Source organism: Ovis aries, chromosome 7 (genome assembly GCF_016772045.2).
Source record: "Ovis aries strain OAR_USU_Benz2616 breed Rambouillet chromosome 7, ARS-UI_Ramb_v3.0, whole genome shotgun sequence".
Lineage (NCBI taxonomy): Eukaryota > Metazoa > Chordata > Mammalia > Artiodactyla > Bovidae > Ovis > Ovis aries.
Window position 1 is genome coordinate 84,699,434 of NC_056060.1, and position 25,845 is coordinate 84,725,278.

General features: G+C 49.7%; 1 protein-coding gene across 8 annotated transcripts in view; it reads left to right on the forward strand.

Annotated features, from left to right (window-relative positions):
- Window positions 1-2,394: 2,394 nt before the first annotated feature.
- The window catches only part of JDP2 (Jun dimerization protein 2), a 43,090-nt gene continuing 19,639 nt past the window's right edge, over window positions 2,395-25,845 (forward strand). Inside the window, exons 1-3 of one of the 8 annotated variants that reach the window (XM_042253081.1) lie at window positions 2,395-2,591; window positions 7,380-7,556; window positions 13,545-13,768. In XM_042253081.1, coding sequence (XP_042109015.1) covers window positions 7,472-7,556; window positions 13,545-13,768 — 309 coding nt within the window. In that variant the 5' untranslated portion in view covers window positions 2,395-2,591; window positions 7,380-7,471. Of the gene's footprint in view, window positions 2,592-3,174; window positions 3,345-3,538; window positions 4,154-5,210; window positions 7,557-12,148; window positions 12,211-13,544; window positions 13,769-25,845 lie in introns of those variants that run through there. The other 7 variants (XM_042253080.1, XM_042253082.2, XM_012182070.4 and 4 more) reach the window with 7 other exon arrangements.

The following is a 25,845-nucleotide window of genomic DNA, read 5'->3' on the forward strand; positions in this document are numbered from 1 at the left end:
CTTTGATTTTTTTTCAAAAGCACAGCAATCGAGATTTTTGAAATCTTCAATAAGTTAAAAAAAAAAAAGGAGTTTAAGGTTGAGCCAGCAAAGCCAAATTCACCCTGGCAGCTGCTAGTTTGCAATTTTTGGTCTGTACAGGTTGAGTAGAGAATGGAACAACAAATGAATGATTTTTCTATTGTGCAACCATCCTCTCTGAACTCCTACGTTGCTTATAGTCAGTGTCACTCAGTAGATTTTAGTTACTCTCAGTCTAGCAGTTTATTAGTGTTCATGTCATCCTTCCTAACTAGAGGGGAGGTAGGGACAGGTGAGGAATCATGTCTTAAACTTTGTGTAACTCACAGGCACAAAATATAATTTCAATAAATTCTCAGCATGAAGACTAGTTTAATTGGTTGTTTACTCTGAATTACCACTTCCTTCACTAACAGTGGAGGAACAGGTGTGGGCAATTAATTATTTTACCTTGCCGGTTCACTTTTTCCTGTTTGCAAAGAGGTTGGGATTCATCAGAGCTTCCCTGGTGGCTCAGACAGTAAAGAATCTGCCCGCAATGCAGGATACCCAGGGTTCGATCCCTGGGTCGGGAAGATGCCCTGGCGACGGGAGTGCTATCCACTTCAGTATTCTTGCCTGGAGAATTCCATGAACATAGGAGCCTGCCAGGCTACTGTCCTTGGGGTCCCAAAGAGTCGGACATGACTGAGCAACTAAGCACACACAGGCTGAGATTCATCACTGTCCTTTAAGTTTTAAAACACAATACCTAAATAAGTCAGAAAAGCAAAACAGAGTATATTAATCAGGACTTTTCTAGCTGCAAGGAATAGGAAACCTAAATTCAAACTGCCTTAGGTAAGATATAATGTACAGCTTTCTACAACTAAAAATGCCAGAGGCAGGAATAATGTCAGGTCTGGCTGCATTGAAGAACCCAGACAATGCCATCTGAACTTGATTTGTCTTGACCTCCACGGCTTGGTTATTCTCCTCTCTACTCTTCTTTGCATTAGCTTCACTCTCAGTAAATTCTCTTACATGGTAGCTTCTGGCAGATTCAGGTCCAACTTTTGGTAGCTTCTCTTCCCAGCAGGTCCACAAAATTGCTAGTCTCATCAGGCTCACCTGGGACACATGGCAGGCTCTGAGGCAATGCATTGACCAGGGCTGGATGTATTAACCAGGACTTTTTTAGTTGCAAGGAATAGGAAGCCTACATTTAAACTGCTTTAGCCTAGGTCACTTGTCCATCCCCAAGAGCCAGTGGTAGATCAGTTCCAACAGCAAGGCAAGGAGAAGCAGACCAACACAAACATAAATGGGCCAATTTATCGTCTCCCTCCAGAGACTTCCAGAGGCAATGACTATGCAGAAGAGCCTAGTAGGGGACCATGTGGCTGGAGGTCTTAAAATTTAAAAGCATCCATATCAAATAATGGAGGAGACCTAATGGATATTATAGGGAGATGGAAGGAGCTAAAGACCTCCAAGTTACCGCTCGGTGCCACCCCTGTAGTGCATTTTATTTGTGAATGAAGCAAAGGCCCAGTTGGCCTGCCAGTGGCCCAGTCAACCCTGGAGAGGACTGCTCTAACCACACACACTAATTATTAGTCCCACACATAGATCAGCATCATCGACTGAATGGACATGAGTTTGAGCAAACTCCCGGAGATAGGGAAGGACAGGGAAGCCTGGCATGCATGCTACAGTCCATGGGGCTGCAGAGTTGGACATGACTGAGCAACTGAACAACGCATAGATCAGTTTGTTTTTCCAAAGTCTCAGATGAAGATGCACAGAGTAACATTCTCCCTGTTCAGTGTTTTCTTCCATATAACTCCAGACTTCAGTCTCGGGGAAACAACGTAAGCTGGTTTCACAGTACCCAGCTTTGATCTTTATGCTATAGAAAAGGTACAGTTGACCTTTCTGGAGCTGAGAGTCATGTTCTTTCACAAGACTATCAAATTACCACTCATTTTCCATTGTACCTTCTTTCAGGGCCTTACTTTCTTTTTGCTTGCTAACTTCAATGCTTTGAGGGAGAGAGCTGTCATTGAAGGTGAAAATGGTCAGTATCATGGGGATTTGCTCTGTCTTTCCTGCCATAACACCAGTCCTCTAATCCAGAAATACTTTCCTGCACTGGGGCCATAAGGAGAATAGGACCTCACTGTCCTCCTGTGAAAGAGCTGCTCGCTAGGCTCTGCTCGCTTGCTCCCATCTGTCTCAAGGCTTGTTGTTTCTTTCACTCTGAGCATCTGCACTCCAAGAAGGCATGAACTTTTTCTTTCACTTCCTTTCTTCTGCGGGTGATGATCTGACATCACCCTGAGAAAGAGGCTGAAGGTCGCCGAATATAAACACTGTCACTCCTCTCTGGCTGAGGCAGAAAGGCAGAGGGTTGAGTGAGCGCCCAGAGGTCTGGAGGAAGGGGACAGAAACCACGAAGCCAAGGTCTTGGGCGCCACATGCGTGCTTGAGGGCTCAGGGTCTCTGTGCCTTTATACACTGAAGGCACCGGGGAGGACACATTTCCTCTGGAGTTGCCCTTAACCATCTGCCACTCTAGGAGGATGAAGGTAGGAGTACAGTTGGCAATGGAAGTTGTCATGGGGAAGAAGGCCATTTGGGGTGGGCTGAGGTCTGGGCTGCTCACAGGAGTGTCCCTGGGTGGAAAAGACTAGGGGGCAAACTGTGTGAGCCACTGGGAAAGGGAAAGGGGCTCAGGTTGCTGCCCAAGGAAGGCCGGTCTCTCCAAGTGAACCACCACCCTGGGGCTTAAGGACAGCTGAAGTGGCCAAGTGGGCTAGTGGGTCGGGGGGAGAAGCACCCAACAAACGCCTTGGTCCTCTGCCCATCCTTCTATAAAAAAATGAAACAGGCTTGCGAGATATTTCCTCACTCAGTGCTGAAGTGTCCAAGGATGAAAATGTGTTGAAATTCTCTCTCTCTCTCTCTCTCTCGGTTTGGGGGGGGAAAAAAGAGCTAAGGATTGAGGAAGATGGTTCAACACACGCTACGTCTGCTCTCCAAGGGGCTCTGGACTTGTCCTGCCGCCGCCTTCTCAGTTCTCCCGGCCAGAGCTCATGTCTCGCGGTGGAAGCCGGGCGGCGGTGCGCGGGGGATGCTCTTACATAATCGCCCGGCCGCGTCCTGCTTCCTCGCGCGCGCTCCTACACCGCGCGGGCTTGGAGAGCCTGGGGGGAGGCGGGGCGGGGGGGGAACGCGATGGAGCCGGGGCAGGCGCTGCGGGGCCGGAGCCGCCCCCCCGGGGGGAGATGAACGTGAGGAGCTGCGGGAGGAGGGCGCGAGAGGCGGCGGGGGAGGTGAAGGTCAGTGGGTGTGAAGCGCCCGATGCACACCGCCACCCCCCCCCCCCCGCCCCCGGTCCTCCCCTGTCCCCTCCTTCCCTTCCTCTCCGTCCCCCTCTGACGTCTGGAGCTGGCAGCCCGGCCGGTTCCGCATTCCCGACCCCTCCCCGCCGCCCAGGGGCCGCTATATAGCCGGGGCTGATGCAACCCGTCCCGCCGCCCGCCACAGCCTGCGGGAGGGACGCTCGGCGGCCGCGACGGAGGGGGGGCGCTGCAGCGGCGGCGGCGGCGGCGGCGGCTGGGCTGGCGCCGCGGCGGCTCCCGGGCCGGGACGGGCCTGGGCACCGGGCGGAGCTCGGCGGCCGGGCGGCAGCGGCGCTGAGCGGGCACGGCGCCTGCAGCAGGGCCCTGGCCCCGGGGGCGCCGCCTCCGCCCGCGGCTTCTGCACGGTGGGTGCGAGGGCGCGCGCGCCGGGGGGAGCCGGGCGGGAGGGCGGGGTGGGGCGCGCCGGGCGCGGGCACCTGGGACGGCCGCACACTCCACACCTCCCAGCGCGGGCGAGGCGCGCCGGAGCCCCCGGAACCCGAGCCCCTCGGGGAGGCTCCCGCAGCCTTGGGAGCCCGCGCGGCCCCGGCAAGGGGGGCGCTCTGCAGCCCGGACACGCTCCCGCTAAGCGCCCGCGAGTGGGTGGCTTTCTCTTTGGTTCCCGCCCTGGGACGGGAGGCTCCGTCCGCTCCCGGGACGGCCGAGGCTCTCTCTCTGCCTCCCTCCCGCGCTCTCCTCCCCCGTCCGTTTTGCAGGGAGGTGCTCTCGCGCGGCGGGGAAGGCGGGTGAGTGGGGAGAAGATTGCCCTGGGGTGGAGATGGAGGGTTGAAGGCCCGGGAGGTGCAAGGGTGCTGGTGGTGGAGGGATGACAGGGACCTGCTGGCAAGTCGTGCCCGCCCCTCCCCTTCTCAGGGAGGAAGCGCGGCTCCCTGAGGACCTGGAAGAGGGCGCTGACAAGGGCTGGCTCTCCGTACAATGAAGAGGGTTTTCCTCAGGGCTATTGCTCCGGGACTCCCCCTCTCGGAGAGGGGGTGGGGGTGTGTCTAGGGGCGGCCAAGTCCCTTTTGGGCTCCCACAACTGCCAAGCCAGGTTACATAAGGAGTCAAGCCGGCTGCGCTAGGTAACCAGCCCCTCCTCTCCTGCCCAGCCCAGTTTAGACGGTTCTCTCCTGCCTCGCCCCTCAAAAGAGCCTCAAAGGTTAGGACTTAACACGGCCTGGACCCCTAATCCCGGGGTTGCAGTTCCAAGTTTTGCCTGGGTCAGTGGTGGGGTCGGGGGTGGACAGGGAGGCCCTCTGCTCTTCGGCAGGGAGGATGGGCTGTCCTTGCAGCTGAAGATGGAGAGGCTGGTGGAAGAACTCGACTGATCCCTTGGGTCAGCTGGGAGGGCAAGGTTGCTTGACCCTTGCCCACTGTGCATGGCATCTAGGACTGACATCTAGGACACTGGGCTGTGGCCTGACCACACGTGCTCACAGCAGCTGGGTTCAGGTCAGCTTCTCAAAAAAGTTTGCAGGCTGGTGTGTGTTCCCACCTTTAAATCTCGGTGGACTGTCCTCAGGGTCTTGGTTTGGGGAACATGAGAAACTGGAGCTTGGAACTATGCTTGGGAGCCCGCTTGTCCTTTAAGACCTTGCAGAAAACTGTGTTCACATGTCATCTGCCTTCCCCCAGGGTTTTTAAAAACACCTCCCATTGCTTTCATCTTCCCTGCCAATCTGGCTGCAGTTTTGGATGGACGCCTTATCTTCCTTCACAGGTTTCTAGGGGAGAGTTTAGCCAAGTATCAGGTGTGAGCATGGCTCTGATTTTATATAAACCTGACAACCAGGGAAGAGAAGCACGATCTGTTCTCGTGCCTCGGGCTGGTTAAGATTTCTCCTTGTTTAAAACATGGAGAACTGATTTCTCAAAGACTCTCCTGTTCCCCTTCTACTCTGGCTTTGGTTCAGAGCTGTAGGTAGCCCCAGAATCTTCTTGAAGAGCTGGGTGCTGTGAGATTTGAAGGGCAGCTAGAAGGCATGAATTGGTTGAGATGGTAAAGAACCTGCCTGCAATGCAGGAGACCCAGGTTTGATCCCTGGGTCGGGAAGACCCCCTGGAGAAGGGAATGGCTACCCACTCCAGTATTCTTGCCTGGAGAATTCCATGGACAGAGGAGCCTGGCAGGCTACAGTCCATGAGTTTGCAAAGAGTCGGACACGACTGAGCAGCTAACACTTTCACTTTCACTCAGAAGGCATGGATGTAGAGGCTTCTGACTTTTCTCCTGGGTTGGTTGCAGCCACCTCAAAGGAGATGTGTTGATAACTGGTGACAGTGTTCCCCAAGGAAGAACTTGGACAAGAATCTCTCCATTCACTTGCTGCCTAGCTTTTGCAGCCACCAGCATCTGTCATTGCCTCTCCCACCTGTTTGCAGGATGTTTAGGCATCTTTTCCAACCTGCCAGACTCTTGGCAGAACCCTGAGATGGGCTAGGCTTTCTAGGCCTTGTTTGTCGTGGGGTTGCTGGTGTTGCAATGGGGCTGTCTCTGACACAAGTGTCTCTGTTTCCAGTTCTGCTCTGGAAAGAAGGGGCCAGTGCAGACTCTAGGTTGGCCTGCTCTGTATTCATTCAGGCCCAGCTCAACTTGAGGAGTCAGAGCCAGGGCTGAGGGCAAGCTACATTCTTTTCTGCTTTTCTGCGCAGGATGCAGTTTGCTTTTTTTCCATGTGAATGAATTATGTTGGAAACCGAAATAGGAAGAGAAAACTAGAGTGTATATGGGTATGTGTGTGTGCATACCTATATAGGCAGGGGGAAAGCAGCGGGCACATTATTTTTCCATTTTCCTTTAATTAAGGCTCTGTGGAGGTGTGTTTGAAAACAGAGGGTCTCCTATGCCTTTGAGGAGGGTGAGAACACTGTTTTGGCTGCGTCCCGGGCCATATGCAGCGTATGGTGGCCAATGAAACTGAGCCTGGCTCATTCTGTTGCTTGTCTTGGCAGTAGGTTCCGTGGCTTGTGTTACCAGCTCTGGAACTTACAGGCTGCCAAGCTCTGTATGCCTGTGTGTGTGTGTGTGTGTGCACACATATATCTGTGTGTGTGTGTGTACTCGCTCTTGTGCATGTGTGTGGTTTGGCCTCTCGAAACTCAGCAGAGACAAATGCCTTAGCGACCCAGGGTTGGAATTTTCGGCCTGTGTTTCTTTACACTCGTTGCTGGCTGTGGGAGGCCCGGCCAGAGCCCACCATTCTGGTTTTTTTTTTTCCTCTCTCTCTTTTTTTCAGTCTGTTTTCTTGCTCCTACTCATGGGATTCCATTTGTGGAGCTCAATTTCTAAAGCTTTAACTGGCCGATGGCATATTTTTTTAAAAAAGAGCCAGAGGATCGGTCACAGGCTGTGTGTGTGTCTGTGCTGTGTATCATAATATGAGCTCCTGGTGCCGAGGAACAAGACAGGGTGAGGAGGCAAGAGAGTCTAGGAGGCCCAGAGACAATTCCTTCTCAGCTGCTTCTCGCTGCTCAGAATAAAGATCCAGGCAGAAATGACTTACAGTGTATTTATTGAGCACCTACATTAGGCAGGAGACAAAGCTGTGCTTGTAGGCAGGGCTTGTCTAAAGCATTTCCCTGGTCTCTGGGGAAGAACCTTTCTTGGGGAGACTTTCTAGTTTCTTTCATGGTTGTGTTAGCTACGCAGAGCTCACACTATGTCAAGGGCTTCTTCTGACACCTACCACCCCTCATTTTTTCTTATGAAGATCTGAAGAGTGACCCCTTCTAAGCAATGCAGGGGTACAGTGAATTGAAAGACACAGCAAATGCTGGCCCTCTTCTTCTGGAGGTGGGCCTGGAAGCCCAGCCATGGGGGCACCCTGTTGCCAGTGATCTATGTAGCTGTTGTCCTGGCCTGCGAGATGGAGAAGCACTTAGGAGAAACCGAGGCAAAGGGCAGGTGCTGGGTCTCATTTCCGCACTTTTGTACCCAGCCCCGATCTGCCACCTGTTGTTTCTCTTCTGCAGTGACTGCCTGGATGCAGGATGGTCCTGCCCTCTTGAGGTTTCAAGTTGGGAAGTAGAAGAGCAGAGAATCCTCTGGGCTGGGCCGGGGGTTGATGGCGTGGATCCTCTTCTTGGCCGTAGGATACAGTGCAGAAGGAACCTCGAGGGCTCACGCAGCACTAGTGTTGCTCCAGGAAGGTAGGCGCTCAAAGCCACACTGACGTCATGCTCACAGGTGCTATTCCAGGTGCTTTCCAAGTGTTAACTAATTAAATCTTCTTAGCCTTACAGGGAAAGTAAGGTGATTAGTCCCACTGTGCAGCAGAGGAAAGGGAGGTACAGAGAGGTTAGGGAACTTACCCAAGGTCACACAGCTAGTAGGGGCAGAGCTAGGATTCATACTCAGATGATCTGGCTCTGGAGTTTCCACTTTTAACCTGCCTCACTCTCCTGCCTGCAGAGCTGAGCCAGCCTTCGGAGATGGTCTTCTGCTGCTTGCCCTTGTGCTCCATCTCGGAGCTTTCTCCACCTTTTCCTTCTTGCCTCCTGGATCTCCTTGTCTTTTGGAAGCTGGTTGGCCTGCATCATTTCAGATTCCAGGAGAGAGGTCATCCCAGATAACTCCTTAGCTCTAGGGACAGATTTGGTGTTTAATTCTTCAAGATTCATGATCGTTAGTGCTATACTCTGTGATGTCTGGCCTGGCACCTTTCTGGCCTCTCTGCTCCCTACTTGCTGCCACGGACTTCCGCCTTCCACAGCTTCTTCCTGGGACTCTTACGAGGCTCCAGCTCCTAAGACCTCCAGGTCGCTCTTGTTGATTTCAATTGCCAGCTGCTTGCTCTTAACTTCCAAACCCACCAGTGCTCCTGGGGTCTGACCCTATGAACTCCGTTGCTCCTTGACCTGCTCTCACTCACCTCCACTTTCTGCACCAAGCCTTGAAGCCTTGGGCCAGTGGCACTCATTTGCACCCCTATTTCTGGCTCCCGATGCTCGCCCAGGTCAGCTATTTGCTTAGAAGGGAGCTAACCCCCAGGGATTTTAGAGCCGTCTTTAAACTTTTGTTTTTATGGGCAGAAAGTTCATGAGGCAGATCATAACCTTTTCTTAACCTGTCTTTTTGGGGAAAAAAAAAATCTGTCTTTGCCATTTTAGATCGAGATGCCCATTATTGGGCACTTTCTAATAAGACTAGCCTTTCAGAAGTTGGGACTGTTGTTTACTTATAGATACCCCCATTAAAAAAATATATCTTACAGGTTTACATACAGTAAACAAGAGAAGAAAATAAGAGGGAAAAACTTACTTCTACACTTCCTTCTTTTGGCTGGAATGACTCTTCATCTTAATGTCTCCCATTAGGGCCCATTTTTGGAACTTGAGGTGTTTTGTGTTTTTTCTTCTACTTGTATAAGGCAGCGCCCCCAAACCATGTGCCTACAAGTCCCTGAGGAAGTCAGGACAAAGACATAGCAGATCTTTTCTTTAGGTTCTTTCCCTCTTGGATCCAACTGGTCCCTGTTTCTTTCAAGCTGGCTTTTAGGGAGCTGCATCAGACCATCCCAAATCTTAGGCTCAACAACAGCTTAGGATCCACTGTGACCTCCAAATGTTTTCTGTCTCATTTGTGTCTTGTCTGTCTCCTCTTGGATCTACACAGTACCCAGTTTTTCCCCACTGGCTAGTTTCCAGGTTGTTCCTGGTCAGTGTCCCAAATTGCCAAAGTCTTTTTGGATTCTAGGCCTGTCTTTTGAGGCTCAAGAGCTATTTGCCAGTATGGGTCTTCTGCCAGCATATAGGGTTTGCTCTTTCTTTATGCAACCCAGTTGCTAATGAGACCTGGAGGGTCTCCTCCATGTCATGGAAGGCGTGGAGGATCTTTATCTTCCATATGGACCCCTGGGCCCAAAGGGCAACACTCAGTTCTTCCCCTAAATCTCCTGCTGCGTAGTTCTCCTTTTCCCACCAAATTGTTTATGGAACAACCAGTCTGGGAGATGAGTTCGCCTCTTGTCATCTTCCGTCTGTAATTCCTCCTGACTGTTGTGGGTTCCCTGCCACCCCGCTCCCCCTCCCACATACACACCTTCTAGTTGATCCCTAAATCACTGCAAATTGTTTTCGTTTTCAAATCGCCCAAGTTGCCTTTCAGCCAGGGCTTGTCAGCCAGCTCTTTCCAGTTAATGGGGATCCAATTATGAGAGGCAGCTGCTCCAGCTCCTCCGTCTCTGCCCTGCCCTCCCGCCCCCACCCCCGCCTTTGGAGCCATGTAGGATGACTTCTTGCTGGTGGATGTCAGCTGTTGTGGTTGTCTTCTTGGAATGGCATGTGTTAAGGACTTTGTGGTTTGTATCTGAGCATTTAGGGGCACCCTTGAGGGGAAGGGCAGGAGAGGGAGATTTTTTTTTTCCAGTTCTGCAAAGGAAAGCCTGGTGCCTAATCCCCCTGAGTGAGGCTTGTCCTTGGGGTGGGTTCATAGGGGAGCAGGAATGGCAAGAATTCATGGGGCTGCTGCTCCCAGGGGGTGCTCCCTCTGGCAGGGGTGGGGTTCTCACGGTAGCAGAGAATTCATTATACTTTGGGATCATTTGTTAGTGTCTCATTTATACCATCTGTATGAAAATAAACAGAAACTGCAAGCCGAGCCTATCGTTCCCGGAACACAGAGGCGTCTGGCTTCCATCTCCTGAGATGGCTTAGGCGAGGAAACATCCAGAAGCCTCTGGCGGACTTTTCTTGGGGGCTACTGTGGGAGCGAATGGTCTGGAGGTGGATGACGAGCGTCTAAACCTCCAGAGACAGATCCTCAACCGACTCACTGAATTTGGCTCCCCCATGAACGCATCCCTCGTTCATTCGTTCAGTCAAGTATTTGTGGCTTATCCTTTCTGTGCCATAAATGATGCAGGCGTGGGGTCTCATGCGGCAACAACAGGCATGCCTGTTGCTCACCCTCCACTGGCTAAGTGGCCGCAAGGCACATTTTGCCACATGCGTGGGTCTTTACACTCCAGGGAGGCTCTGGGGCTTCAGGCCAAGGAGAGGACCCTGCACTCTATTTTGCTTTGTTCCACACCTGAGGCGTGGTGACTCCCTCCCCAGTTAGGGGTTGGTGTTCAGCTGAAGCACCAGGTATAGAACATTTTCAAGTTTCCCATCTCCTGTCCACTTTGACCTGCTCAGTTAAACATCCCTGCTGGGATTGCTGACTCTTTGTAGCATCAGTTCAGGTCTAGAAGGGGTGCTGGGGTTGGGGGTGGGCCGTTGTAGGGTTTTTTCCTTTTCTGAGAAGAAGATGTAAGTTTCCTTTGTCAGTTTGGCTCAGGTAGCCTGAAATTGGGCTTCCCAGGCGGCGCTAGTGATAAAGAACAGGCCTGCCAGTGCAGGAGACGTCAGAGACATGGGTTCGATCCCTGGGTCGGGAAGATCCTAGGTATGGTTTATCCAGACAGGAGTGAGTCCTTATACTGGCCCTTTCTTATTCTCCCTGGAGGAGTCCCCAGAAGACATGTGACTCACCCACTGTGCCCTGGAGCAGCCTTTGGGGCTGGCAGCCTGTTGCCCCCTCTGCACTGCAGGCCTGGCTCCAGAGGGTGGAAAGTGAAAGTGTTAGTTGCTCAGTCGTGTTTGACTCTTTGCAACCCTATGGACTGTAGCTTGCCGGGTCCGCTGTCCATGGGATTCTCCAGACAAGATTTCTGAAGTGGGCTGCCATTCCCTTCTCCAGGGGATCTTCCTGACCCAGGGATGGAACCTGGGTCTCCCACATTGCAGGTAGATTCTTTACTGTCTGAGCCACCAGGGAAGCTCCAGAGGGTGGAGGGAGGGACTTTATCACCAAACCTGGATTCCAGTCCAGCTCAGGCCTAGGGAGGGTCACAGCACATTGACCAACCACATATAAGAGGTCCCAGGGTCTGTTTCTTCTATGTCTGGACTTCTGCCTAGCCTGTCGTGTAGTTCTTCAGGGAACTTCTCGAACCTGGATCTCCATGGAAAGTAGAGTAGAGGGTCCTCTGTGCAAGAGAATGATCCTCCACTGTGGGCTGATGTCTGAAAATCCACCATTAGAAGGTCATTCCTTCCGCACTAACATTTCTTGGACCACTGGAGGGGAAATAAAAAGGGTGGGGTGAGAAAGCTTTGGTTCTAAAATCCAGGGCCCAGGAGTCCAGCTCTGTCCCTCTATAGCTGTGTGACCTTGGGGAGGTCATTGAACCTCTGAGCTTGTTTCCTCCTGTACAAAATGAGGATGTGGTTTAGATGAGCACAGGGCCTCCTCCAGCTCTAAAACTATAACTTGATGTGAATGAGCCTGAGATCCTTTTCTGAGAATGGCCCAGGGGACACCGGGTGCTGAGGAAGGGGAGAAAGGATGTGGGGTGGGGAAGGGGATTGCTGAGAGGCCACGTGTGGGGGGCAGAATAGGCAGAGCACAGAGGAAAGAGCCTGGGGCCCAAGTGTAAACTGGGGTGCGAGGTGGGGCGCTGTGTGAAGAAGGCTTCATGGCAGATGCGGCTGGTGCTGAGGATGAAATGGCAGGTCCGCCGTCTGCTCACAAGTGCCTTTCTTCCAAGAAAGTTGATGTCCAGTGGAAGTGTTGGTGGTCTCAGGGTGCAAATCACCAATGTGTTTCTCCCCACAAAGTGCAGAACCAACTGAGAAAGAAACACAGGGTTGGATAGGGAACCAAATTTCACCTTTAGAAGTGAAATGGAGATGGAGAAGGTGACTTGGGCTCATGACCCAAATGGCCTCGCTAATATGCTGCTCTCCTTGAAATCTAGACGTGAGAGCCTGAGACCCAGACAGCGTGGTCACAGGAGTTACTGCCCAGCAGAGGCTTGAGGTCAGATGGACGTCCCGTCTTCCCTGTCTCGCTAAATACACCCCTCTCTGTGGAAAGAAAGGGAAGGTAGAGAGATGGGCCAAAGCTTCTCCCCCAGGATTTCCAAGACAGATGAAGTGTTGATTTGATAGCCCTGTGCAGAGATGCAGGAAGAGGTTGGGGAGGGGGGAGGGTGGGCAGAGAAATGATTTGCTTTATAGAATTAGAATCTAGAAGCAGTTTTGTACTAAAATACTGCTTACAAGGCTGCCTAGAAGCCAAGAATGTGTACAACTGATCTCCATACTATTCTCAGTGCCTCTCAGCTCATAGCAGGTAGTTGACAATTGGATGGATGGATGGATGGTTGAATGGATGGATAGGAGCCCCATAAGTGACCGGAAAGTCTGGCGTTACTGGCAGACAAGGTTTCTTCCTGCCATCTGTGCCTTTAAGTGATTGTTTCTTATCCATGAGCTTCCCCCAGTGAAAGGAAGGAAGAAATAAGAATTCCCTGGGTGCTGACCTGCCTAATTTATGTCTTTCTTTCATGCCTGAATCTGTCTTCCTTTGCACACCTTCTGAGTCTGGAGGAGCTAGAATATGTGTTTGCTTTGAGAGTGAAGAGCCCGTGGAAGACTTTTCTTGTCCTGGGCTCCACGGGGAAAGCACATGCTAATTAATTCCATCTCCTTTGCCTCCGTCTCTTCCTCATAGATGCCAGGTGCAAGAACTCACACACACACACTGTTAACTTCAATTTGCTTCATCTCGTATTCAGGGTGTCTTAACAAGTAGGCAGAATGGGATGTGTGATTGGAGGGGAGGCACCATGCCAGCCTCAAAATAGCTCCCTCTTAAATATGTGCAAAGGTGCTCGATGTGCCTCCATTCTGATCCATTCCCTTTGGAGGCGGCGAGCTGCAGTCTAAATCCAGCTCTACCAGTTTTAAAGTGTTCAGTCTGGAGTGAGCTCTCTTTCTAAGCTTTCCTTCTTCCTCCATGTCTTGGGCTCTGACCTAGTCTTTTGGGGCTGGTGGAAGGATGACTGCAGTGCTTAGCTCAGAGCAAATGTTGAATCCATGTGGCCTGTGATTGGGTTAAGCATTGCCTAGGTGCCAGTGATCCTGCCTGGGGGATGGTGTGAATTGATTGATTGATTGAATTGATTGATCGAGTTTCTCTCGATAACAGAATGGATATAAGGGCAGGAAGAGCAACTTAGAGTGGAGAAGGGGTTTAGGGGGACGCTGGTGAAAGAAAGGGCGGGGTACCGGCAAGACTTGGGACTTAAGTCCCTCACAGAAGCTCTCACCCAGCTGACAGTGCCTGTCCTGCTCTTCTGTCCACTCCAGGCTGGACTGCCACTCCTCCTGCTATGATGCCTGGGCAGATCCCAGACCCTTCCGTGACTGCGGGCTCTCTGCCAGGGCTCGGCCCCCTGACCGGACTCCCCAGCTCGGCTCTGACTGCAGAGGAGCTGAAATACGCCGACATCCGCAACATTGGGGCCATGATCGCCCCTTTGCACTTCCTGGAGGTGAAACTGGGCAAGAGGCCCCAGCCTGTGAAGAGTGAGGTGAGCGAGCCTTGTTCCCCCAGGCAGGATCTTGGGGAGGGTAAGATGCCTGGGTTAGCATCCCAAAGTGAAAGTGAAAAGTTGCTCAGTCGTGTCTGACTCTTTGCGACCCCCATGGACTACAGTTCATGGAATTCTCCAGGCCAGGATACTGGAGTGGGTAGCCTTTCCCTTCTCCAGGGGATCTTCCCAACTCAGGAACTGAACCAGGGTCTCCTGCATTGCAGGTGGATTCTTTACCAACTGAACTAGCATCCCAGGTCTAGCCCTAAACTTGCCATGTGACCTAAGCTTTGCTGTTTAATGTGGGGTCTGAGGACCAGTAGCATCCATGTCACCCTGGGGTTGTTAGAAATGCAGAATCTCAGGCCCCATCCCAGATCTTCTGAATCAGGACCTGTATTTTTAACAAACTGGCCCCTCCCATAAACACACTAGGGTATTCATGGCCACATTAATGTTTGAGAAGCACTGGGCTAGGTCAGTGTGCTAAACCTGTCTCTGGCTCTTCAAGGGGCACGGGAAGAGTGATTAATCATGAAAGTATTGACCATTTGACATTTGACCATCACTCTGGCGTGTTGAGGGGGGCGGTGGTCAGCGGAGACAATGGAAATGTACACATGCTTTGAAAAGTATATAAAGCAAAGCTAATATTGGGTTAGTTTTAAAAAATTGTTATCATTGGTCACATCATTGTCTTTATTGCTCTTGGCTCCAGGCTGGAGCTGAAAGCAGGAACTTGGAGGAGGGCGTGGGCTCCCTTCCCAAAGTGCTGCCAGAGCCGGGCCTGGCCTCGGTCACCCAGCGTCGCCCGCTTTAGCTGGTATTTGCAGAGGACCCACCATGCAGCATGCCTTCCTCAGGTCCCTTGCAGCTGCAGCGCTCATGAGCCTTCCTTGTGGAACAGCAGCATTTCCCTGGGGACTAGTGAGAAGCAGAAGTCCCCAGGGTGGGTGATCATCAGTGCTGGGCACGCCCTGCGTCACTGCCCCAAGGCTGGCAATTTGTCCAAAGGCCTGCCCTTGTGAGGGCCCCATCAGGGCCATGTTTTTAGAGGCCGGACTGAGTAGCTGCCCACCTGGAAGGAAGAAGGAGCTGGTGGTGGGAGCCACGCTAAACATGCTGAAGTCGCTTCTGTCGTGTCCGACTGTTTGGTGACCCCGTGGACTGTAGCCCGCCAGGCTCCTCTGTCCATGGGACTCTCCAGGCAAGAATATCGGAGTGGGTTGCCATTTCCTTCTCCAGGGTATCTTCCCAACCCAGGGATCGAATCTACATCTCTTGTGTCTCCTGCGTTGACAGATGGGTTCTTTACCACTAGCACCACCTGGGAAGCTGGAGAGGTGTCAGATAGCAGGCTCGGGTGGGGGAGCTGAGTCTCAAATGCTGGGCCACTCTTGGGGAGGGAGCATTCAGAAACGTGCTCTGGGATGGGGGCCCATCCTGTAGGATGGAGCTCACAGGGCTGGACCTCCCAGAGAGGGGGTCTCTAGATGGAGAAAGCTGTCCGGGTACTCTCGGTTGGGGGGGAGTTAAGTATTTCATGGTGCTTCCGCTGTGCCCTCTGTCTCCCCCAAAAGCACCATAAACCTGCACAGAAGATATGCTGGGAGCCCTGCTGGCGGGGCAGCATGCTGGCCATTGGCGGGGCTGGCCACGGCTCTCAGGCGTGTTTGGTTTGGCCTGCACTGGGTTTTAAAAGAAGCTGGAACCAACCTTTCACTTGAAAACTTGGATTTTAACCTTTGATTACAAAATGGGGCGATCTGGCCACAGCTCCCTGAAGGGACCCTCTTTACTTTCCTCTCTCCCATCTCCCACGGGCCCCTGAGCCTCCCTGTTAACTCTCGACGATTTCACTTCCCCTTGTTGGCTTGCCTTTCACTGCTGCCTGCAGCTCTCATCTACCCTGGGCTACGTGGCCCCTGCTGTAGACGTTTGTACTGGAGACACCTGGGTTAGGTGGCCTGTAGCGGCTCCCTAGGGACTGTTGATGACAAGATAAGAGCGGATGGTAATGATATTCTTCTAAACTGACTTTGTCCATGTGCTGTGGAACACGCTTCCCAGCTTAGTCGGTGCTCTGCATTCTTTGTGGAGAGACTTGTCTTAGGTTGTTTTTTTTTTTTTTTTCTATTTCACTTCCCCAGGCCCAGAACTTGAAAGTATCCATTTCTGGGTCATTCCACAGTATTAAAAACCATTTAAAACCAGTGGCTGAGCAGGGGGCACTGAGGCTGTTGGGCTTGATGAAGAGCCAGATGCCTTGGTCTCTGGGATCTGCCCTGGGTGGGGTGGGGGGGCAGGGGCTGAGTTACCACCTCTTCCCTCCACAAAAGGTGCCAGAGGAGCTTTCTTTTTTGGAAAATGCCTTTATTTGGATTGCATATTTTTGCATTTCACAGCCTCCCCCAATTGGTGGCATATGCCCTGTACCTGACAGTGACGTGCTGTCCTCGCAGGCACCCACAATGTGCACCATCCAGGCTGTGAAAATAACAAGCCTTTTTTTAGGGTGTATTTGCATGTCCTCTCCCCCGCTGTCAGACTGCAGTGTTGCGGGGGTGATGAGGCCAGATGGAGGAGCACAGAGGCGCTGGCGAGGAGTAAGGTCAGCCCTGCACTGGGAGCTGACCTGCAATGCGCTGAGTCAGACCCAAGGTGGGTGGGGGGTCCCTTCTGAGAGCAACTGAAAAATAAAGGGGGTTGAGAGAGAACCTTGCCACTGGGAACCTTACATCCTGATGAGTCATTTGCATATGGCACACTGCCTTTGGTGAATTTTCACAGTGGCACTTTGGACTTGTAAAAGTTTCTTCAATAACCATAAGATACGAATTTACGTCTATGGAGTATTTAATACGTAGTAGGCCTTTTGCTAAGGGCTTAACACTTATGATCTCTTTTGTTCCTTACCTGGTCCTGGTGATCGGATTCTCTTCCAGTTTAAAGAAGAGGAATATGGGACTTCCCTGTCAGGCCAGTGGTCAGGACTCCATGCTTCTGCTGCGGAGGGCCACGGTTCAATCCCTAGTCGGGGAACTTAGATCCCTCAGCCCAAGAGGTGTGGCCAAAATAAATTTTTTTTTTTTAATTTAAAAAAATAAAAGAAGAGGTAGGTAGTTGAGATCCAGGGAGGAGGAAGTCAAGTCATTCAGGGTTGCCCAGCTGGAGGATGGCAGAGCTGGGAGCTGCCCGGGGAAGATGCTGCTGCTGTAACTGGCGGGGTGCACCTGGCACAGTGCTGGGCATGCTCTGCGAAGCGTCTCACCAAACCCTCTTGAGAACCCTCTTGAAGTCATTATTATTACTATTGTTACTGTTATGCCCGCAGTATGGATGCCGTCAACAAGTCTTGGGGACATCCAAGGTCGCACAGCTGGGAAACAGGCCTAGGCAGTCTGGCTTTTCAGCCAAAGCGTTAACCTCATGCTCCGCTGCCCTTTGTGCTCACTGCCTGCCTTCCAGGCTTCTAATCAGTGCTCTAGCAGGCTGAGGAGGCAGATGAACCTGATCCCAGAATGTTCCATCATTTTGATGACGTGGCCCGATTAGCGCTGAGCCCGGCAGTTCTGCAGCCGTCTCATCTCCCAGGCCCCCAGAGAGCGGACAGGCCAAGCCGCTGTGCAGGCAGCTCCGTCCCAGCTGGCTCTTGGGCTGTCCGCCTTGTGGAGGCCAGCAGCCTCTTGGGCCATGTCCAAATACCCAAAGCAGTTGCGTAAGAGAAAATCGGACGAATTAAGTTAAAGGACAGGTTTTGTAATGATAAAGCGCTTCGTGCTGATGTTGTTATTATTATATGGTTGACACATCATGTGAAACTGTTTTCATGCCAGCTGCTTTCCTGCAGTCCATTTATCCAGGGATACTTGCAAAGCACCCACCGTGTGCCAACCACTGGGCCAGACACTGGATACTGAACCGTAAGCCAAGTAGACAAAACCCAGCTTCTCTTGGACTATGTATTTAGAGTGGGGACATCTGAGAATAAGCAAATTCACATACAGTATAAAAGGCCAGGTAGTGGCCAGTGTCATGAAGATAAATTCAGTAGACCACGTGGATGGCCAGTGGCCAGACTGCGTGTTGGCTAGGGTGTGTGGATATGTTATATTGTGACTTATGGCATTTTTAGAGCTGATGCTTCTCTCTTGCCTCTTTGTTCTTTCCTTTCCAATACTCCTTTTCAAGGCAGCTTTGCTCCCTGGCTTTCTCCAGAGCTTTCCTTCCTTCTTCCATTTTTTTGTTCTGTAGCCTCTTAAAGCTGGACTCCTCCACTAAGCACTCTCTGTTGTCCTGGAGGTCTCCGCCTTTCCCAGCTGGGTCATCTCTGAGTGGGCTGCTCTGGTTGTGGTGGCCACACCCTGCCTCTGGGCCTGGAATGCATTTCCAGTAGTGGGGGAGGGAGACGAGAAGCCCTGTCCTTGCAACCGCCCCTCGCCCCAAACCCGCCAAGCACTGCTCTAACAACCTGCTGGATAGAAGCCCTCACCCTCTGTGCCACTCTGGGGTGCTCTAGTAGGGACTCAAGTTCATGGGAGGTTAGCCTGGATGACCTTTTAAGAAAGACATTGCAAACTGTCATTCCATGGGCAGGAGTCAGCCTACAGATGAATTGTTTGGCCTTCACCGTGTGGGTTTTTTTCTTTCTTTTTTTTTTAATTGAAAGAGTTGCTATATTTAAAAGCCAGGAAATGTGGACTTTTTGGCTTCTTTAAAAAACCCAGAATATGTGGCCCCTCTAGGCCAACAGCCTTATATGCACCAGGAAGCTGGAACAGAGTAGCAGACGCTCACTGTGTTGGCACGTGGGCCTCAGTTCTCCGCAGTCCCCACTGCCCCCTATTGCCTTCTACTCAGCCCATTTCACACCCTGTCACCAGCCTGCTTTTGAGCTTCTGTCCTGTGTTTAGATTCCAAGGACGGGGACTATACCTTTCATTTCCACCAGACAGTGGACGCTGCCTGGCCTGTGAAAGTGTTAGTTGCTCCGTCATATCCAACTAGTTGTGACCCCATGGACTGTAGCCTGCCAGGCTTCTCTGTCCATGGAATTCTCCAGGCAAGAATGCTGGAGTGGGTAGCCATTCCCTTCTCCAGGGGATCTTCCCAACCTAGGGATTGAACTTGGGTCTTCTGCGTCACTGCAGGCAGATTCTTTACCATCTGAGCTACAAGGGAAGCCTGCCTGGTCTATAGATTGTAGGTTAAGACATGCTTGGTGGTTTGAACATTAACTAGCTGTGTCGACTTGGCAAGTCGCTTAAACTTTCCGTCCCTTAGTTTCTATATCTTCCAGTTCTCACCTCCAGGCATTTGTCCATTTTTTTTTTCCTGTTTGTGAGCATAAGGGACTTCAGGCTACAGGCAAGAGGACACAATGAAAATCAAACCAGCCATTCCCAAACTTGGTTGATCATCAAAACCACTTGGAAAGCTTCTTATGAATCCAGATTCCCAGACCCAACCTTAGGCCCAGGTACTCAGAATCTCTGAGGGTCCAGGGAATCTGTGTGTTTAGAGGGCCCAGGGAGTACTTGGCTACATTTGGGAACCTGACTTTGTGTTTGTACTTCTTGTACTCTTCTGATTCCCTAGGAATCAGTGTCTTCATTCCATCACGGTCTGCCTTTCCAGCAGAATCCACGTGGTGACTAGATCCTTATCCTCACCGTCTTGAAAGCAGGAGGAGAGACTTACCTGTTTATGGATTTCACATTGGTCGCTATCCCCAACTTCTCTAGGGGACCCTTGAGAACATTTAGAAGGTTTTCCCCTTTGGAAGAAGTGGGACTTTGAATCAATGAACTATTGTGAGATCTTGGAAGGTGTGCTCACTCTTAAGAGCTTCCTCACCAAAAAGACCAAAATGTTCATCCATGTTTAGCCTGAGCAAAAAATTGCCCCAAACCAGCTGATGTGCTGGGTAAATGTTGGCCTAAGCATGCTTGTGTTTTTAGTGATTTAAAACATAAAGGCAGCCCACTGACATTTTTTCGCAAGCGTTGCATAATTGGTTTTTAATCTGTGGCTCTTTGGAATAGCGTTGGCCTTATTCCCTCTGACTCAGATGCTTTTTCTGTCTCGTACTTGCTTGGCAGAGAGATCCAATCTGTCCCTTCTTGGAATAGAATCTCCCAACTCATCTTTGAAATCCTAAGTTTCCACTTTCGTTCTGTCACTCTTTGTTAGCACATTTTCCAAAGCTGTTAGCTTCCCCCTCGCCCCACCGACTTTAATCATTGAATTTGAGGGCAAATGAGTGATAGCTAAAGATAGCCATGCATGTGTGTAACTTTGGCCCCTGTGGTATTTACTCTTATTTCATACTATAACCTGAGCATTCACAAGGTTCCAAACTTTTTTTTTCAAACTTTAACCTTTTAATTCACTATTGGGGTATAGCCAGCTGATAATGTTGTGGTAGTTTCAGGTGAACAGCGAAGGGACTCAGCCATATATATATGGATATATATATATCCCTTCTCCTGCAAATCCCCTTCCCCTCCAGGCAGGCACATAACTCTGAGCAGAGTTCCATGTGCTTGTTGGTTATCCATTTTGAATATAGCTTCCCAAACTCCCTAACTATCCCTTTCCCGCAGCAACCATAAATTCATTTCTAAGTCTGTGAGTCTCTTTCTGTTTTGTAAGTACGTTTGTATCATTTCTTGTTAGATTCCACATGTAACGGATGTCATGTGATGTTTCTCCTCTGTCTGACTTACTTCACTCAGTATGACACTCTAAAAGTCCATCCGTGTTGCTGCAGATGGTATTATTTCATTCTTTCCAATGGCTGGGTAATATTCCATTGCGTATATGTACACATCTTTATTCATTCCTCTGTCGATGGACATTTAGGTTGCTTCCGTATCTTGGCTATTGTAAACAGTGCTGCAGAGCACATTGGGGTGCATGTATCCTTTCGGATCGTGTTTTTCTCTGAATATATGCCTGGGAATGGGATGGCAGGGTCATGTGGTAGCTCTATTTTTAATTTTTTAAGGCACCTCCATACTGTTCTCCATAGTGAAAGTGAAAGTCACTCAGTTTTGTCTGACTCTTTGCGACCCCATGGACTATACAGTCTATGGAATTCTCCAGGCCAGGATACTGGAGTGGGTAGCCTTTCCCTTCTCCAGGGGATCTTCCCAACCCAGAAATCAAACCCAGGTCTCTTGCATTGCAGGCAGATTCTTTACCAGCTGAACCACAAAACGAACTCAAATGGCTTACAAATATATGTATGTGAAAATTGCTTAGTCGCATCTGACTCTTAGTGACCCCATGGACTGTAGACCCCCAGGCTCCTCCGTCCATGGGATTTTCCAGGCAAGAATACTGGCGTGGGGTGCCATTGCCGTCTCCAGTTCTCCATAGTGGTGGTACCAGTTTCATTCTGACTAGCAGTATAGTAGTGTTCCCTTCTCTTCACACCCTTTCCAGCATTTGTGGTTTGTGCATTTTTTGATGATAGCCATTCTGATTGGTGTGAGGTGATATCTCATTTCAGTTTTGATTCCAAACTTCTTTTTTAACGTGAAAAGAATGTTATCCTAGCACCAGGCCCCTTGGAGAGGTGGTGGTGGGGACATGGATGGATCTGTATGTTCTTAGCAGAAATCAGACACTTCTGAAGAGTTCAAGGAGTCCCATGCCGCCTTCTTAGATGTCTGCCTTGAGATGGGGATAATAATAGCTCCTACCTTCTAGTGTTACGGTATAATTAAGTGAACTAATGCAGGTAAAGAAGGGCTTCACATAATGCCTGGCACTTAAGAAGATACACAACAAATGTAAGACATGACTACAACGACTTTTCAAATGAGTCAATCAGGCAAGTTAGTTTTTATCATTGATTCGAAACTTGATTCTTGGACTTTCATTTGCTTGTGGTATTTTACCCTTGGAAGTGGTGAGTGGCCTGAGTGTTTGGAGGTGTCCCGGTGTCAGGGAAGTAGGGCAGCAACCTGGCTGCCTAAGCAAATGGGCTGCTTCTTGGGCCTAGAAAGAGCTTTGGGCTTGGGTTCAAGCTTCTGGCTTCAGAATTGGCTCCATCGCCTACTCCCTGGACAACTTTGGACAAGTCAGCTGATCTTTTTGAGTGTAGTTTTCTTGTCTACAAAAGGAGGAAACTAAAACTCTTGAAATTTCGTGGTGAACTTAAAGTGAGGTACTGTGTGTAAAGATAGCCTGACTATAGTCATCACACCGTTATGTCACCTTTACTAGGGATTGAGTCCACTTGCCGTGAATCGCACTAGAGTTTCTGACAACAGGGGTCTTTCCAATGTGTTGTATCCATGACCAGGGTTTCAGAGAGGCAAGCTGACCTTCCTGTTTCTGGTTGTTTGTGTTGTTTAAACGCAGCCAGAGTTTTAGTTACCATCACAAACTGTGAATGAAAAGGCCCTTCAACCCTCAGGTTTTCACTAAGTTGCCCTGAGTGACCTCTTATCTCATTTCCTGTGGTGTTAAGGGCATTGCTAGTTTCCCAAGAATCCTTGGTATTTTTAGCAGCCCTGTCAATGCTGGTCATCTTATGTTGGTGTCCCCAGACCTGCTGGCAATATGGACTCAGAGTTGGGAAACTGAGTCCCCTCACGGGTCCTCCTCTGACTGAACAATTCTGAAACTGTAAAAGTGAAACTGTTAGTTGCTCAGTCATCTCTGACTCTTTGTGACCCCATGGACTGTAGCCTGCCAGGCTCCTCTGTCCATGGAATTCTCCAGACAAGATTTCTGAAGTGGGCTGCCATTCCCTTCTCCAGGGGATCTTCCTGACCCAGGGATTGAATCTGGTTCTCCTGCAGATTCTTTACCACCTCAGCCGCCAGGGAAGTCAACTCTGAAGCCAGCCAGATCTCTTTCCCCTCTACTGTGCCCCAAAGATACAAGATAACTTCAGGAGAGCTTGAGCTCAGAGACCTAGAAGGACATTGGAGCAGATTCAGGCTGGCTGCAGAGATACTTGGAATGAGGTTGATGGGCTGAGGACCTGTGCACATGCTGGCCTCTGGGGGGGCTCATTGGCTGTGCTTTGCTGTTTGACTGCAGTGTCCCCCTTTACCAAGTACGGAGCACATGCATGTCCTGGGTGACAACTTCCTTTGTGGCTTGCCTCCATGCCCCTGCTCCCTGTCTCTCCCCCAAACCACCCCCAATACAGAACCTTGGCTCTTTGGAAGCCATGTAGCCAAGCAGGACTGCTGATTGGAACAGTCTGGCTCTAGAGAGGTTACTAGACATTGAGCTTTAGCTTCCTCCCTGTCACACAACAGATACAAAAATTAACTCAAATTGGATCAAAGACCTATTGTAAGAGCTAAAACCACAAAACTCTTGGAAGAAAAAGCCACAAATCTGTGTGACCTTGGATTAGATATAACTCCAAAAGCACAAGCAATGAAAAATAACTTGGACATCATCAAAATTAAAAACTGTCGTGCTTCAAAGGACAAAAAGTGAAAAGACCGTCCACAGAATGAGAACTTTTGCGAATTATAGACCTGATAAAAGATTTGTATCCAGAATATATAAAGAATGATTAAAATTCTAATTAAAAGACAATAGCCTAATTTAAAAAATGGACAAAGTATCTCAATACACATTTCTCCAAAGAAGATATATGGATAGTTAATAAGCACATGGAAAGATGCTCAACATCATTAGCCATCACAGAAATGCAAATCAAAACCACAGTGAGGTACCACTTCACACCCACTAGGATAACTGTAATAAAAAGGACAGATAATGCCAAGTATTAGTAAGGATGTGGAGAAGTTGTAATCCTCATACACTGCTGTTGGGAATGTAAAATGGTGCAGATGCTTTGGAAAATAATCTGGCAGTTCTTCAAAAGGCTAAACATAGTGTTACCATGAAATGAAAGTGTGTTAGTCCCTCAGTCGTGTCGGACTCTTTGCAACCCAATGGTCTGTAGCCACTCTTCCCTGTCCATGGGATTCTCCAGGCTAGAATACTGGAGTGGGTTGCCATTTCCTTCTCTCTATGACCTAGCAATCCCACTCCTAGGTATATGTGATCGAGAGAAATTAAGACAGAAACTTATACAGGAGTGTTCACAATATCTCAAAAGTGGAAACAGCCCAAATGTCCATTAGCTGATGAATGGATAAAGAAAGCGTTCCATATCCATATCAAGGAATATTATTTGGCCATAAAAAGGGATAAAGTATGTACCACAACGTGGATGGACCTTGCAAACATTACGTGAAAGAAGCCTGTCTCAGGAGACCGCACGTTGCGTGGGTCCATTGTTACGAGATGTCTAGAAGAGGCAAATCTATAGAGACAAGAAGGAGACCTGGTTCCCTGGTGCCTAAGGTCGGGGGAGATGGGGGAAGTTGGAGTGACGGCTCAAAGGTATGGCGTTTCTTTTGGGGCTGATGAGAATGCTGTAAAGTTAGTTGTGATTGGCGGCACAACTTTGAGAATCTACTCAAAGCAATTGAACTGTGCAGTTTAAGTGGACTGAATTGTATGGGATGTGTGAATTTTATCTCAAAGCTATTGTAAAAATGGGCAAGCGTAATATATACCTCACTTGGGTACAGGGAGGATTAAAAGGGATACTGTATGTTAATCGTATAGCATGTGTGATGCAGTGATGCCACAGCCGTGATGCCACACAGTGTGTATCAACGCTCCAGAATTAGTAGCTATGATGATTAATACCCCCACCACTGCCCCTTTTAGGCCAATAGTGGTGAAAAAGCCAGGGTCTTGTTAGGGATACTTTCTCCTCTCTCTCTCTTGTTGCTAGCGGCCCTGCAGAAGCAGTGGGAGCAGCCTGGCAGGGTTTTGTATGGAACTTGGGAGGAAATATGGCGTAATCCTGCTTATTCATTAGCATCCCCTGGAGAGTGTTTAAAAAAAAATACTGGAATTCATCCCAGTGATTCTAGCTCAGTTGGTCTGGGTGGGGCCGGCAGGTGGTTCTAATCTGTAGCCATTGGTTGAAACCCACATTACCTTATAAACTGGCCCAGGTCTTTGAAGGAGTAAGGACATTTGCCTTCAGGACAGAAGGATCACATGAGCAGTGGATTTTATGGTTTGAAATCTGCTTTACATAGATTATCTCCTTTGATCTCTTCAAAAACCTTATGAGGTAGATGGTTTTTTTTTTTAGTACCACTAGTTGTTAGGGAACCAGCAGCTCAGAGAGATTAACTTGCCAGAGTTTCATTTTTAAGGCATAATTTTATCTAATCTTTTTTTTTTTTTTTTAAAAAGCAAGTTCTACACCCATGCTCATACCTGTTAATGATCAAATCTGACACTTTGGAGAGCACTGCCAAGGTGACATCTGGTGCCAGGTGGGTCTGTTTTATTCAGAACAAAGCTCTTTCTGCTACTTCTCTTTACTGCTGAGCCTTGAGAGTGCAGGGCAAGCTGGAAAACCATTATTTACGTATGTGTGTGTGTACCTATATAACACATACACACCTGTTTGCAACTACCGATTTGTGTGTGCAGGGGAAACATAAGACAGGATAATTTGGATCCTGAAGCTATCAGAAACCTCCAACTTTCCCCCATAACCTCTGAGTTAAAGATTTTGCATCAACCGGAACTCATCTTTATATTCTTATTGAATGACTCTAATAAGTATATGATACAATTTGAGCCCCTTAATAAAATACCACCTTCATCAATTTAGTATATTGTTGTTGTTGTTCAGTTACTAAGTCTTGTTCAACTCTTTGTGACCCCATGGACTGTGGCACGCCAGGCTTCCCTGTCCTTCATGATCTCCCGGGGTTTGCTCAAAGTCATGTCCATTGAGTCAGTGATGCCATCCAGCTTTCTCATCCTCTGTTGTACCCTTCTCCTCTTGCCTTCAATCTTTCCCAGCATCAGGGTCTTTTCCAATGAGTCAGCATTATTCAAAGTCAGGCACGGACCCAGTGGCATCTGGGAGTGTGTGAGAAGCACAGACTCCTGAGTCTCACCCTAAACCTACTAAAGCAGACTCTCTAGAGGGTGGAGCCCTTAAATCTGTGATATCAGAAGCCTTCCAGTAGGTTCTGATGTTCTCAGAACTG